General features: G+C 39.8%; 1 protein-coding gene across 3 annotated transcripts in view; it reads right to left on the reverse strand.

The window, feature by feature from the left end:
• Positions 1-440: 440 nt before the first annotated feature.
• The window catches only part of AHCTF1 (AT-hook containing transcription factor 1), a 50,703-nt gene continuing 34,775 nt past the window's right edge, over positions 441-16,368 (reverse strand). For all 3 annotated transcript variants that reach the window (XM_060272889.2, XM_060272890.2, XM_060272891.2), the window contains exons 24-36: positions 15,883-16,030; positions 15,650-15,800; positions 15,108-15,209; positions 14,275-14,467; positions 13,979-14,179; positions 12,186-12,609; positions 11,484-11,601; positions 10,106-10,212; positions 8,444-8,619; positions 5,774-7,829; positions 4,866-4,999; positions 3,441-3,547; positions 441-1,289 (exon numbers count right to left, since the gene is read on the reverse strand). In XM_060272889.2, coding sequence (XP_060128872.2) covers positions 1,088-1,289; positions 3,441-3,547; positions 4,866-4,999; positions 5,774-7,829; positions 8,444-8,619; positions 10,106-10,212; positions 11,484-11,601; positions 12,186-12,609; positions 13,979-14,179; positions 14,275-14,467; positions 15,108-15,209; positions 15,650-15,800; positions 15,883-16,030 — 4,119 coding nt within the window. In that variant the 3' untranslated portion in view covers positions 441-1,087. The remainder of the gene's footprint in view (positions 1,290-3,440; positions 3,548-4,865; positions 5,000-5,773; positions 7,830-8,443; positions 8,620-10,105; positions 10,213-11,483; positions 11,602-12,185; positions 12,610-13,978; positions 14,180-14,274; positions 14,468-15,107; positions 15,210-15,649; positions 15,801-15,882; positions 16,031-16,368) is intronic.

Consider the following 16,368-nt stretch of genomic DNA (forward strand, 5'->3'; position numbering starts at 1 on the left):
TACCCGATACATTATTTCTAAGAGGAACTCCAGAAGGTCACATTTGCCAGCAGTGTGTACCATTTCTAAAAGAGGCAACTGAATATTGGGCATCCTATGTAAAACTTCATTTAAAGTACTTGCCTCTTTCGGCTTCTCTCCGAATTTGAACCATAAATCTGATTCAACCTGATTCCACTTTCTCTGTGCTGCAGTGATATAGGTCAAACACTACAGGAGAATGTATATTTCCAGACCATTTTATTTTACCAAAATTGTGGTAGCATTTCTCTATTAACCACAAAGTCTATAAAACATGCATTTCAAAATATCAAATTTGGGGGCAAATGTAAGGAGGCGAAATCCCTGAAAGTGTTGAGTCCCATGGTGAGTAATTGGGAACATATTCTAATGTTAGAGACTCCTGCTGATGCAGCAAATTGAAAGAACAATGAAACATCTGAGGTGAGATTTTGTTTTATAAACTGAAGAGCAGCTTTCCCAAGTTAAGACAAATACAAAAAAATATTGCACAGCTTCAATACAATTGTTTACATTCCGACTTCAAGAAGGTACATGTTCAACCAGAAGAGTAAGGAACTTGTATGCAATGGATAACCCCTATTACCAATTCCCAAAAGGTTAAAACATTTTCTATAAATTCTAAAACTGCCAAATTTTAATTTTCAAAAACATTGCAAGATCAAACTGTTAAAAAAGAGTAGCCTCCCATTAGAGAAGCCCCAACAGTGACAAGCCATCATTAAAATCCTCTTTAATTTCTTTGCACCACACCTCTTTTATTCTTTCTCTCTCTCAAAAATCTAATGGACAATAATCGCTGTTAAGTATACATTTTTATTTAACATTCCTAAAATAAGATTATTTACATATTATATAAATGTATGAAGTCTTATAAAATAGAAAACCTGCATTGACTGAAGAAATCACACTCCATACGGAGTTACTTATTGAAGACCTTTAGTTTTCTGAAATTTTACAATAATTTATATAAATTATCTTCCAAATTAATGATTTTTTCTTAATATTCCACACAATTCTGATGACTTTACAAGCATTGGTGTACAATACACATATTTAAAAACAGTTATAGCCTCTTCTTCTGAACAATTGGCTTTGGAAAGCTAGTTATTCTCTCGTTCCTATGAACAGTCTTACGAACAGTCTTTTCTGCTTTATCCACAGACTCCTTCTGTTTGCTTTTTGCTCCATCTACTGGTGTGCCATAAGGAGAAATGAATTTAATTTCCACGTGTGGCGATGACCAACCGCTATCTTTCCCTAGGACTCTGCAAGGAAGAGGAATGAGAGGATACACTGACAAGTTATGTTTCTGTTTAGATGAATGAAGACTGAATAATTAGCTTTAGGCTCAGTCATAGTAGTCATCGTAATAATAATAATAATAATAATAATAATAATAATAATAATAATAATTTACTACTTATACTCCGCACATCTAGCCGGGCCTCGCCAGCCACTCTGGGCGGCTTCCAATAGGATATTAAAAACACAATAAAACATCAAACATTAAAAACTTCCCTAAATAGGGCTGCTTTCAAATGTCTTTTAAGTCAGATAGTTGTTTATTTCCTTGACATCTGGTGGGAGGGTGTACCACAGATGCTACATTAGCACTTCTTTCTTCTTTTCCAGATTGAAAGTCATTCTGTTACTTTAGAAACATAAAATATAACTATGGACAATTTTAATGGTCATAAAATTAAAACAACTAGCATATTAAAAAAATATAGTGTATCAGAACTGAAATTTAACATGTCATTCATCACTGTTTGCTATGCAACATGCTTACTCCACCTCCCATGTTTTGCCCATGAGACCTTATGTATTTCCTCACACTGATGTGAGTGGTCTGTTAACCACTTTAACTACTACTATATGCTTAAATTAGTTTATTACACTTTTTAAAGACTGTTTTACAGCATTTAATGTTTTAAATATTTTCATTTATTTTTTTCTTTCATAACACTTCTCTGATTGCCACGACAGCACATACACTTTCAGGCCCTTTTTGTTGCTCTATATTTTCTTCCAGTGCTTTGAGGCCTAGTGAAGAGGAACAGAACCAATGCATACCACATGCATGCAAAAACAAAACTGAAACCTTTTTCTTTTCTGGTGACAACAGCACCTCCTATCTAAAGGAAGAAATGTATCTCGTTCTTGCATTGGAGAGTTCAGTTTGTAACCTAGGACTTGCTTGTCCTCACAGAAATTAGAATAATCTGATACCATACATATTTTTTTAAGGATTTATAAAATCTTTGAACCCCTTATCTTAAAATATTTTATTCCTCATGATAAAATAAAACATTCCATAATCTATTTTTTTCATTTTTTCCAATTTTTCAGAAAAAACCAAAAAAGGCTTCAGGGAGAAAAACGGGAGGAAACCGGATTTTTTATGGGCCTTCACATCTCTAGTCCTTTTGCATCCGGGATCCATTCTGGAGCCCCGGACACTTGACGAAAAGGACGCTCAACAAAGCGCCGCTCTGCGTATGCATGAAGCACAATTTAGCACTTCTGCACATGCGTGAGCAGCAAACCCAGAAGTAACCTGTTCCGGTACTTCCATGTTTGCCGCAGACATTCAACTAAATGGACCCTAAACGGAGCGGACTCAAAACGAGGTACGACTGTACATGCAAATGGTCCCATGTTCAATCCCGGGCATCTCCACATAAGGCTGGAAAAAATGTCCTGTTTGAAAACTAGATTGCTGTTACCAGTCAATATTGAACTAGATGAACTGATGGATTGACTTGGTATAAAGTATTTCTTATGCTTTAGGGCATAGGTGGGGAACAGAGGCCCCTTTAGATGTTGACCCCTACTCCAATCACCTCCAGCCAACATGGCCTATATAATGGAAGCTGGGAGTATGGCAACATTTGAAAGGCCACAGAAGACCAAATTAATGTCTTTTTTTATTACGATAAAGGTAAAGGTACCCCTGACAGGTCCAGTCGAAGACGAGATTGGGGTTGCGATGCTCATCTCACTCTACAGGGCGAGGGAGCTGGCGTTTGTCTGCAGTTTTTCCAGGTCATGTGGCCAGCATGACTAAGCCGCTTCTGGCAAAACCAGAACAGCGCACGTAAACGCCGTTTACCTTCCCGCCGGAGCGGTACCTATTTATCTACTTGCACTTTGATGTGCTTTCGAACTGCTAGGTGGGCAGGAGCTGGGACCGAACAACCAGAGCTCACTCCGTTGTGGGGATTCAAACCGCTGATCTTCCGATCGGCAAGCGCTAGGCTCTGTGGTTTAAACCATAGCACCACCCGCGTCCCTTCTTTTTTATTTTTATTTTATTACAATACCAAATGCCAAATGCATTACTGCGATAATTTCTGCACATGACTGCTTTTGAAATAACATATTTTTTGGGGGGGGAATATAGAATCATCCCATACTTGCTTGCTGTTTTTGCTTTTGACCTTGTAGCTCTGCTTCTCTTTACTTTCTGCTTCTCTGAAGTTTCTATTGAGACTGCATCCTTCTCCTCTTTAACTGGTAATTCCTAAAGGACAAATGTAGAGTGGTAAACCTAGAGTGAAGCCGTTTCTCTGCCATCTCCTTTTTATTTACTTTTTAAATTTATTGTCCACATACGAACGTGTAGGCACTAGTAGTGACACTGCTAAACCAGTGCCATACAGTAGTAATTTAAAACATTCATACTCAAAACAGAAAATACAAAACCCCTTAAACACAAGAAAGCCAACAACAGAGGCAGAGCTGGGACTAGGGTGCACAGTGCTAGGCCAATCTATTCCCATCTTTCCTGCCTCCCCCATCACTCATAAGCCAGCTTCCTTTCCTTTATGTATGGACCCTCCACACAGACAAGCTGGATAGTGACCATTGGTTCCATGGGTACATGATGATATATGGCTTCCAATTTATCAATACAAACTCCTTGCTTTTCCATGTAATTTCTCATATTGACTAATGCAGATAAAAAATAAGCAACGTAACTGCCCTGTGTTGCTTGCTGTCAGCAGTTCTTCAAACGCTATACAATGAGCCTGAAAGCTTGCTTTAAGTGTGTTAAATATTGCAAAAGCTGGCATCTTTTAATCTTTTAAACCATTTGTCATTTGCTGTATAGCAAAGGGGTGATGTGTATATTGTTTTCACTTGTCATTTGAGTTACCCTCCAGAAGTTGTTGCACTGTTCCATCAGCCCAGCCAGCATGATCGTAGAGAATCATGGGTTTTTCAATTACAGTTTAAAACTTAAATAAAATTAAGTACCCTATATACTCGAGTATAAGCCAACCCGAATATAAGCTGAGGCACCTAATTTTACCTATTAAAAAAACTGGGAAAACCTATTGACTCAAATATAAGCCGAGGGTGGGAAATGCAGCAGCTACTGGTAAATTTCAAAAATAAAAATAAATACCGTCCTATGCCTTTCCCAGCTGTCGGCAGTGGGGTGGGGGGAGAAGCAGCGAGGACGGATCCCTTCCTCGCCGCTTCTCCCTCCCCGCCACCTCGCACAGAGCAGGCATAGGACGCGGGTTTGGAGAGTTGCGGCGCAGCCCATCTCTGAAACCGCGGCCCTGTGCCTTTCTCTGCCACCGCCCGCCTCACTCAAGTATAAGCCGAGGGTGGCTTTTTCAGCACATTTTTGTGCTGAAAAAGTAGGCTTATACTCGAGTATATACATACTTTAAAAAACAGTAAAAACCAATTAAGTGCCCTGGACACCCAGGAAGCAACAGCTCAAGCTGGTTCTAGCAAGCTGCAAAAGGTGTTGAAAAGATCCACTGCAATTTTTGCTGGCTTGTTCTCTTCAGATCTTTGGAGAAGGGATCAAAAGCTTTACTTACCAATTCTTCCACAATCCTTGAAATACTGGACACTTGTTTCTTCCTAGATCTCAAAGCAGGGGGCGAGAAGACAAACTGAGAAGTCAAGTCTGCTTTGAAATCTTTGAGTTGCACTGGCGTCACTGCTTTCTCACCTAGAATCAGAAAACATGCATTTATTTTTCAACTTGAAACTAAGCATTCCAGGCATGCAACTAAGTCTGCAATCCTGAATAAGCGGAAAGCAGGGTGCAGAGGAGCTTTCCATATAACCACAATTTAGCTAATCTTTCTTTGAGCTTCTTAAAAAACCTGGCATGGCTTTATTACACAAAGACCCTTTGAACCTTGTACGCTGACTGCAAATGGACAAGGCAAAGTAAAAACTAATGTCTTATGGAGGGCTGCTCCACATCCTATTGCACTAGTTGTGGTCTATGGCCTTGGAATATTTTGTTGCAGAACACCAGCTCATTTTAAGGCTCTCTTCACATTTTACAGAACAGATGAATCCTAATGTCTCCTCTGCATGTTAACTGGGTCTTTTTTGTAATGGATGAGGAAATACATATATGCAAAATGCTGAAAATGCACTCAGAAGTCACAACTGGGTGAAACTTTTGGGTACACAATTCCTATATATGTGCCTATGTCAGGTTTGTGAGGGTTGATTAAAACAGCCTGGTGAGCCAAATAGGAAGGCCCAGCAGGCCTAATTAGGTCCATGGGGTAGAGGCTCCATACCCACTAGATGGCATACTGATATCATACAGTGATGTGGGAAGGGTTATAGGCAGTCTTGGTTTAATAAAAATCCCCAGTATTTATCCTGCTCTGGTTTGGTTTTGTCCCTAATGGAATTTATGCATAGTAAGCAATTTTAAATAAGCAAAAAGGCCTTACACAACCAAAGGCAACATTTCAAGTACCTTTAGATTTTTCTGTCAGTTTTGTAAGAGGAGGAGAAAAACAGAAGGTCTCATTTCTATCCAGGGTGGGACTCTGTTTCATACGCTTTCTGATGTATCTGGTCCTTTTCACAAGAGTACCACGATGTGCCAAAGTTTCCCCTGTTTCACGAAGCTTTAGTTTGGTCATGTCTGTGGAATGCAATCCTACTGCAATCTCAGCTGCTTGTGGCAAGTGTTCCTCTTCCTCTGTACCTTCCTCAGAGAGAGACGGTAACTGGCTTCTCTTTCTGATTGCAGTCATCGACTGTCTCTTTTTAGAACTCCTTGCTATAGTCTCTGCCTCACTTGGTTGTACAGAATGTTCTTCTAGAACACATTTGTCTGCATCCATTTTCTCTATATTTGTATTTGTTTTTTCTGTTCTCGCAGATGCAATTCTTGCAGATTTCCTCTTTGTGGTGTCGACTGGAGTCTTTTCTTGAATAGATCCTCTCCTAGTAATTCTTCTAGGAGTGACAAGAGATTTACTAGGTGTTGGAGGGGGAGACGATAACAGAGACAACTCTAGTCCCAAATCTGCTGACACATTCAAAGGATTCTTTCGTGGTCTGCCTCTTCGTCGCACAGGCAACTGTTTAATAAGCCCAGTCTCTTGATCAGAAACAGTTTCTGATATACTTGTGCTTCGTGCCCTCTCCTGCTCAGTTGATATAGGTAGCTGTGGTTTACTTGGCTGTATGTCATGTTCAGAAATGGCTTCTGGTAGACTTGACTTTCTATGTCTGCCCCTTCTAACTGGTGAAGGTAATGGCAGCTTCCCAGCTGCAGTTTCTGACTGGGCCATCACTTTCATTTCACCATGCTTTCTTGGCCTTCCTCTTCTTGGTTTTGTACTCAGCTGCTCTTCACGAGGTTCTACCTCCTGATCTGAAATCACGTTCTCTGCCAGGTGGAAAGCAATGCTTTTTAGTTTTCTTGCACTTTTAGGATTTACCATCATCTGAATTGTATGGTCAATGATAAACTGACTACCTTCTTGATCCCCTACTAAACTTCTTGTACTTCTGGGAGTCCTTCTGCGAGCAGAAGGTAGCTGTTCACTTGGATGCTCATGAAGATCTGATGCAAGCTCTTTTGGTTTTCTAACCCCTCTTCTTGTAGCAATGGTTGCCTGAAACTCCTGTGTGAGGGGATGAACATTTGTTGATATTTCTAAGTCACACTCCTTTGTTTCCTTAGTATCTAAGACTGGGAAAGCAGGGACCTGTGTTGTCTGTTTTTCTTGAGGTTCTTGTTCAGAACCAAGGGGAAGGCTTTCAGGAATCTTCAATGTTTCTTTTGCCCGTCTAGCACTTCTCCTTGGAGTTGATGGTAGTGGCAGATCTGGTTTATCTATCTGTCCCAATGGCTGACCATCAGGTAATAAGTCATTTACATTATGTGCCATCTGTTCCACAGTGCTGGTGCTAGACGTCACTGAATCTTCAACTTGACTTAATTTTACATCTTTACTTATTTCGGTAACATTTTGCAGAGGTGCCTGTGGTGAACTTAATACCTTCTTACTAATGCTTTCATGAAAAGACTGGTCCGCAACCTCACTTGAAACTTCTTTACCTCTTGTGTCTTTGATTACATCCAATAGGTTCTCAGCAATAGCCATCTGAATAGGTTCAGGTACATAAGGCAACACCTCAGCAGTATTCTGTGATATCTGATCACTAGTTACAGTGGACACTGTATTTGTGATGAATTCTGGGTTGTTACTTCCAGCACTGTTTACAGAGGCACCCTCTAACTGGCTGGCTGATTTAAGAGGGAAAGTATGAAGTGCACTAGAATCTCCTATCTCAGCTTCTTCATCCCCTTCTAATATTAACGTAAAATTGTCTTGGGACATCAGCAGATCTCCATCTCCTCCAGCATCTTTCTTGAGTAATTCACATGTGACTTGCTGCTCTATAGCGTCACTGCTGTACTGATGTTTCAGACTGCTTGAAGGACACAGCTCATTGTATGGAAGTGCCTCAACTACAACTTCTGAGATGTGTACTTCACATGGTCCATCACCAAGCTAAAAAAAAAGGGATATAAATTTAATTCCAATACACATATTTCAATAAATTTAATGAATGCAAAGAGTTCTTCCAATTTTAGAGGACTATTCAACTGGTTTAAAGTTAGCCATTGTGAGGCTCCAAAACTTTGGCCACCTCATGAGAAGAGAAGACTCCCCGGAAAAGACCCTGATGTTGGGAAAGATTGAGGGCACAAGGAGAAGGGGACGGCAGAGGACGAGATGGTTGGACAGTGTTCTCGAAGCTACCAACATGAGTCTGACCAAACTGTGGGAGGCAGTGGAAGACAGGAGTGCCTGGCACGCTCTGATCCATGGGGTCACCGGACACGACTAAACAACAATAATTTGTACATTGCTCCACACAGTACAGCTCTAGGAACACAGCCACATGGAATTGGTTTTTCAGCAGTTGCATGCAAATGGTCACTGGGAAGCAGCATCTGCATCTGTGGGTGCTATGGGACAGAAACTGTCTCCTCCTGCAGCTGCTTCCTTAAGAGCTGTCCCACATGTGAAAGTTTACAAATATCCAAGGTATTTACACTGGCAAACCAATAATTCCAAACAGATTTCAAAGAAAGTTCAGAAGTGCTAAATGAAGCCCTTACATTTACTTCTTGACTTGCAGGTTCAATGTTAAGTGGTGTTTTCTCTTGCAGGACTGCTATATTTTCTTCACTCTCAGCTTCTTTTGACCCATCTTCATCTAATGCTTCTCTTTCTTCACGTTCATTTTTGGAATGAACACTGACAATGTCTTCACTATCAGGAATACTTATGACAGCTGAAAAAGGATTGTCATCTCATTACTTTTCTTATTTTATTGTTTCCACATTAAAACTTTTCAGTGATGGATATTATGATGAGACCAATAATATTTAAGGAATTGCCTGGCCCTCTGCTCACTTCTGCTTTGCAGAATCAGAAAAACTGAGGTTTTTCTGAGCTATTGTGCCTCTCAGCCAGCAAAACAAAGCTACCAACATACAACAGAAGTTTGATAAATATTTGTTCTTCCAATAAATAAGCAATTAGTGCATTTAAAGTCAATTATTGTTAGCACAATTGTGCCTCCTAATCCAAAGGAAAAATGTATCACCAATTACAGCTTTTGCAATGTCTGAGATCATACCCCATTTTTTTTTAAAAAAGATGTTAGTCTTTTGCAAAAACATATCATATGCTAAAAAGTCATCCCAATCTGCAATTTTATTTGGCATATAAGACAGTAGTGCTTTAGTCCAAAGTTAATTTAATAGCTTAGAATGACTTCTAAGTCCTTTTTAAATAAAATAGAAGCATATCCAGATTTCTACGCAATTACGGTCAAATTTCAAGTTTGTACAGGATTTGGAGGTGTATCACTTCCTGCACTGTAGAATACTGTATACCAAATTATACAACAGCACTGTAGAATGTGAAGCACAGATCTTAGTAAGTAGAAGAAATGTTTTTGGGGTATATACTTATAATTAAACATTTCATTTAATAAAAAATGGGATCTTGAATAGTTCAGAAGTTACTATATTAACATGAAATAAATATACCAGGCACACAGTGAGAATCAAGTCACACAACTTCAAGCTTTTCAATATTATTTCCCTTGTCTGTTTGAAAATTTGCTCGATTATTCAATTTTTTTTAATTTTAAAATGCTTTCTTTTATTATTTATATAAAATGTACATAAAAATTAACACCTACATACACATACATAAACATATACAAAAAATTAAAGAAAACCACTGACAAAAAAGTAACAAAATGATTACATATATAACAAAATAATTTCAAAATATAATTGAACCAAAAAGACAATACATACACTCATATATAAAAAGACAGAAAAATAAAAAATTTAAAAGAATTGGACATTTCTACTTTTGTCTTCTTGACCCCCCCCCTAAAAAAGACTTCCAGCCATCCGTTTGTCCTGGACTATCATTATTTCTTTAACTTTGTACATGCTTTCCCCTCTGTTCTCCCTTTATTCTATTTTGTTTTATGCCTTTTGTACTTCCGCTAGGAGATTGGGTTTTTCAATCTGGTTTTTTTTATATTGTCTAAGCATACTCCAATTTTTCTCTAGCTTTTCTTCTTTTATACCTTTAGCCCTCCCCGCTCTAATCGTTAAGTTTTGATAACCTATCAATTTTTCGACCCAATCCTCCCTTTTTGGTACTGTTTCACTCTTCCAATTTCTTGCAATGAGCATTCTACCAGCTGCCGTCGCATGCATCATTCAAATATTCAATTATTCAAATATACATACATTCAGCATCTGTTCCTAATGGCTCCAAAGCTTGGGGACTTGCTTCATCAAGGAGCTGGTTGTTTTCCAACAATGGCAGCATGCTGGACTCTAGGACATTTGTTTGACTTTATAAGAAGAAAGTAAGGGACAGTTTCACTTACAGTTTTTTAATCAAATGAGTTTCTAAAACATTTTATGAAAGCTACTAACACATTTTTGTCAACAAATACCTTAAACCATTCCAATTATTATTGAGCTGTACTGCAAATGATACTGCAAAGCCAGTTCTGTGGAAAAGACTGGAATCTACCCCTTTGTTATATGCAAATTATAAAGTTCTGCAGATGAGGCTAACTAGTCTAATTTTTACTATCCAGTTTGTTTGATTAACCATTCTCAAGTATTAATGTGCACAACTTTATCCTATGCATATTTCCTCTGAGTACACTTCACTCAGGGCAGTTGCTATACAAAATCCAAATGCACACTACTGTCTAAGAAAAAAATAAGTTTTCCTCTGAGTGGCAAATTTGGCAACTTGTCAATTCCTGCCTTAGAGTGGGACATGAAAAGAACTGACTAGGGCAGGGGTGGGAAACCGTTTTATACTCAGGTCAGATCCTTATCTGTTCCCACCATGCACAGGCCAACCTGGACACGTGGATAGGATAACTCACATATCAATCACCCAATTGCCATTATGATGTCAGATGATTGACAGGTGGATGGGACAAAGGTCCTTGAACTTGCATTTATACTAGTCCTATGCTCTGTGTTTGGGAAGCTCTGTGCAGAGTTCTATGTAAGCCCTCTGTCTAGTGCTTCCCATGTGCTGAACATACAGCTGGCAAAACTACTTTTTGCAGGGACAGGCTATACAACAGTGTTCTCCAGCAGAAACTCAGTCACAGAGCCAGTGTAGCAGGCTTGAAGTCACCATTCATCAGGTGATGGATAGTGTCTGCAACCATGCTTTCTGCAGTGCCCCAAAGAGGGGCTACGGAAAATGGCCTTGTGTGCAAATTTGGCACACATGCCAGGCTGGAGGTACCCCCATTGCTGGTTTAGAGAGAGGGGGGGGGAATGAAAGAATGAATGAAAGAAAGAAAGCTGAACAATTGATAATGCTATTTGTCAATCTATCAAGATTATCAGGGGATCAAAATAGAAGCTTGCAACTATCAGCATGCTGTTTGGGAGATAGTTGGTCACAGGAAACAAATGCGAATAGAGAAAACATTACAACCAAGGCTGTGAAATGGTGCTCCAGCTGTGTCCCTTTTCTCACTAATAAATATATCATAATCACAGTACTCAAGAAACTGAATGCAAAAAATGTAAAAGGTATGAAGCATGCTACATCTGGTTTTTTTTAAGATGTACTTGACATGTTCACCTTTCATTAGATGGCATAGAAGAGACCGTAGTGTCAGGAATAGCATTTAAGTGATGCACCACAAATACTTCATCCTCAGGAAGTGAGCCATAGCCTTCACCTTCTCTTTCAGGTAGTCCTATGAACAGGAGAACCCATAAACAAACAGAAAGATTGCATCCTTCATGCTAAATTTTAAAAACTAATACAGTATAGCTGCAACCAGTAAGTCTAGATTTTAGTAGCAAGAATTTACGATTTTGGCTTGGCTGCCACCAACCACAATTTTTGCTGCTACTATTTCCACTTTGTAAGCTTAACTGCCACCAGTAATCTTTAATCTCACAGGTTCTTGTTTGGCAGTCCACACCCCCACCCTCTTCTTGTGATTCACAAACTGTTATACTTCTGCATACCTTGGATGGCCCCCAAATATATAAACCCACTGCTTCTTTTCCTAATTGATGTGTCATCAGCCACCTGAGTTTGCTATTAGAGGGAATCAGAACATTTCTCCACACACACCCCTTTCCAGTATCTGCCAGATGTACTGTTTCCAAATATGGTGGCTGTGTTTTGGCTATCTCCATCATGCCCTATTTTGGAATTTGAGGATCTATTTTACCAGTGTTGGAGAACCAATGCTGGATTAGATGGATCTCTCCTATGTTACAGCATGCCCTATTTCTTATTAATTTATTTGCATATCTGTAGATCACATACCAGCCGACTGTTCTCCATCTGTAGATGTTTGCTGTTCCATTTGCAAAGGATCCCTTGCTAATGCCTCACTGCTTTCTCTCTCAGCTGACACTTGTACGTTTACAAGATCTTCTGGGGATAAACCTGCTGGCTGAGAGACTCTGAAAGTATCACTGTTGTCACCTGGCGATTTTGCATCTTGATAATCTGAAGTAGTTTGATCTGACTTTACAGAACCAAAACTAGTTTCTTTGGAAGGTTCAGTTTTATTCAAATCATTTCCTGGTATGCATTCTGATGACAAGCCCGCATCTTCATAGTCTTCCTGAAGATTGCATATTGAAAAGGCAGGAGTTTCTCTAGTCTTAGACCACATACCTTCCATGTGAGCTTCAATAATGCATTCAGATGAAACTGTGTCGTGTTTTGTTTTACTATCTGTCATCTAAAAAAAACAGTCTAAGTTACAACAAGCAATACCATTTCCCCAGTGAGCAGGAAATTCTGACTGTGCAATGCCTTGATCCAGAAGGCAAACCCTGAACTCCCTGCTCAAAATAGTCGATGTTTTTACTTCTAAAGATGGAGACGTGCACATTTTTGAACAAGCAGGCTCCAGCTACTAAAATTTATTGACCAATCCACACATGCATACAAGGGCTTTGCACATCTGGAATGCTAAAGGTAAACGACTCCTGGACGGTTAAGTCCAGTCAATGGTGACTATGGGGTTGCGGCACTCATCTCGCTTTCAGGCCAAGGGAACCGGCATTTGTCCACAGACAGCTTTCTGGGTCATGTGGCCAGCATGACTAAACCGCTTCTGGTGCAACGGAACACCATGACGGAAACCAGAACTCATGGAAACGCTGCTTACCTTCCTCCCACAGCGGTACTTATTTATCTACTTGAACTACTAGGTTGGCAGCAGCTGGACAGAGCAACAGGAGCTCACCCCATCACGGGGATTTGAACCACCAACCTTCTGGTTGGCAAGCACAAGAGGCTCGGTGGTTTAGACCACAACACCATCCATGAATCCCTGCAACAGGGTGAACTCCCATTGCTCTGTTCCAGCTCCTGCCAGTCTAGCAGTTTGAAAGCATGCCACTGCAAGTCATGGTGTTCCATTGCGCCAGAAGCAGTTTAGTCCTGTTGGCCACATGACACAGAAAGCTGTCTGTGGACAAACGCCAGCTCCCTCGGCCTGAAAACGAGATGAGCGCCGCAATCCCATAGTCACCTTTGACTGGACTTAACCATCCGGGGGTCCTGTACCTTGTATCTGGAATGCAGATATAGTCCATGAGAACATGACGAGGGCTTCCTGAATTAAAAATGTTAACTTACAGAACACAGAAGACTGCAAAAGAGGCTACAGGCCTGGGAATTAGCATACATCAAAGTACACAAAATGCACTGTTTTAAAGCTCCAGAAAGAAATTCAATAACAGCTGGAATATTAAGGGACTTTTATGCCTGTATGTGTTGGGCTCTACACATTTGGTTGTCATTGGAATAGGACAGTAAATGCATGGATGTCAGCAGACCTAGAAACAATCCCAATCACCCACATCATTATTATTGTTGCTGCTGTTTTATTATTTATACTTCATTCCAGAAAAGTGAAATTCAAAGTGACTTACAAAGATGAACCTAAAATGCACAATGTATGGATATATATAAACCAGATTTAACTAAAGCCCACTTTGCCAAAAGGTAAGCAGAAAATTAAGGTCCTTTGCACAACTATCAACTTGTCTGAATATGGCTCAAAATGTTCTACTTTCTTGCATCTGTTTCTTCCAACCTACCCCAGCAGTCCATCCTGAAGCTTTGCTTTCTTCCATAAATGATATTTTTGTTTCTTTTGCACGCAGAGGGGGTGTGATAGACCTTCCTGGAGATGCAGTTGGAGTAGCTAAAGGAGTAGTCCGAAGGCTGGATCTCAAAATAGATTGAGGAGTAAAACCAGGAAAGCCAGAGGAAGATGTAGAAGTCAAAGCTTTAGCTCTCTAAGAAGAGGAGGAAACATGTTAATATGGGAGGCAGAACCCACTAATTACATGGCACTTCAGCCTCTGTATCAAACCTTCACAATTCTACATACCCTAACAACCAGAGGAGTTTCTAGCAGCTTTAATTCAGGTGCTCTTCTACTGCTCTTATATAGAGAGCACCGAGGGCTGGAATGCAATGGACTAGAAAGCATACAGGATGCAGAAGCTCTTGGCGACATGTGCAGATTGCTTCGAAGGGAAGGTGAATCAAGAAGAATAGGCTGGACCACCAAGTCAAGCAATCTGCAAACATTTCAAAATATTTAAGAATTAAGTTGTATTAACAAACAAATGTAAAATGGTGTTGCCATAAAAAGGATGGCAGTTTAGCCATCCCTGCCCTACCACTATGACCCATCTAGGCCAGGCATCCCCAAACTGTGGCCCTCCAGATGTTTTGGCCTACAACTCCCATGATCCCTAGCTAACAGGACCAGTGGTCAGGGAAGATGGGAATTGTAGTCCAAAACATCTGGAGGGCCACAGTTTGGGGATGCCTGATCTAGGCTTTTCTGATTTTAAAATCTGAAGTCACTTTATGCTTTTATCAATAAATTATCACAGCTCACCTGTCATTTCAGTTTAGTAATTAAAAGAAAAAAGAAGCTTTTTTTGAGCATGGACACTGTGAATATACTTCCATTTTTAAAAAGGCCCGCATTATATATATATATATAATTCACATAGCTGCCAAGTTTTCCCTTTTCTCGCGAGGAAGCCTATTCAGCATAAGGGAAAATCCCTGTAAAAAAGGGATAACTTGGCAGCTATGATAATTCAAGGCAACAGTCAAAACAGATTTCCACTCATTACAACTGATGTTTTCAACAGGACTAAAAAGCACCCAAAGGATACAAACAAACACCTATTGAAAAATTTTTACCTGGAGCGCTTTCTTAAAGATTTAGTAGCTGGTGTCCCAACAAATGGATCTGGTATCTCTGTGTCAGTGCAAGAATCCACTGTTGGTGGTTGTTCTTCAGTTCTAGGATTTGAAAACACAAGAGTGGCAAGCTCATGAAAACCACTAGATGCACAAGTACTGTCTTCCCAAAGAGGAATAAATAAAGCACACAGTCAGAAGCCAGGTAATTATGTTCAAGTTCAGGTGAGGAAGCAACGGTTAAGCAATGAGTTGCTGCCTTTTCAACTCTTTTGGCTCAACCTTATTCCCCCTTCTTTTCATACAAAACTATTATAAAAGAGCATCACACTGCTTAGTATATTACATAACGGTGGAGCCCTAGTATCTGTCAAAGTTTCTACCCTAAAAATTAACACTTTTGTGTTAGTATCAACACCAGGCTATTCATTATGGTCAATGGAAAGCAGATGAAGAATATGGACAGCTGTGGTGAAACTCCTAATTTAGTACTGGGCAACTTAAGATGCAGTAATTTCTTTGACAACAAAATGAATACTTACATATCATTTTGAAATGACTTGTTTTTCTGTTCAGTTCCCACCCACACCTCTCCAATTTTGGATAGTACATTATTGATTAAAGTTGCTTTTGTGATGACATTTCCTGCAGTAACTTTCTTTGCAACTGTTGACAGTGGCTTTGGTCTTAAAACTTAAAAAAAGAAGGAAAAACAACATTAAACACTTAAACCAAGTTTTGAAAGGTATCACCACCACACACTGAAAATACTTACTTTCCCGCCGTAGTGAAGTTGGCAAGTGGTAAGGCTTTGCTCGCTCTACAGCAAGCTTCCTTTGTACTCTGGGTAGAACTTTCCCATACTGGTCTAATATGGAATTTCTGGCAACTGATCTCTCTCGCCAGCGGGGATCGCGATCATTCTGTTTAAGAAAGGAGTGGTAAGAGGAATTTATGTTAATATTTTACAGAAATACATGAAATAGTAAACCCAGGGTTAGGAGAGGCAGTTCCACAGTCAAACTGTATAGAACTGCTTACTCATGGGCTCTTAAAGCTGGGCAGGAAGATTTTTCTGACCAATATTAATAGATCAACAGTACACTTTGCAAACTCTATATAAAAAAGGTAAAGGACCCCTGACAGTTAAGTCCAGTCACAAACGACTCTGGGGTTGCACTGCTCATCTCACTTTACAGGCCGAGGGAGCCAGCGTTTGTCCGCAGACAGTTTTTCCGGGTCATGTGGCCAGCATGACTAA

This window comes from Zootoca vivipara, chromosome 3, assembly GCF_965207765.1.
Source record: "Zootoca vivipara chromosome 3, rZooViv2.hap1.1, whole genome shotgun sequence".
Classification (NCBI taxonomy): domain Eukaryota; kingdom Metazoa; phylum Chordata; class Lepidosauria; order Squamata; family Lacertidae; genus Zootoca; species Zootoca vivipara.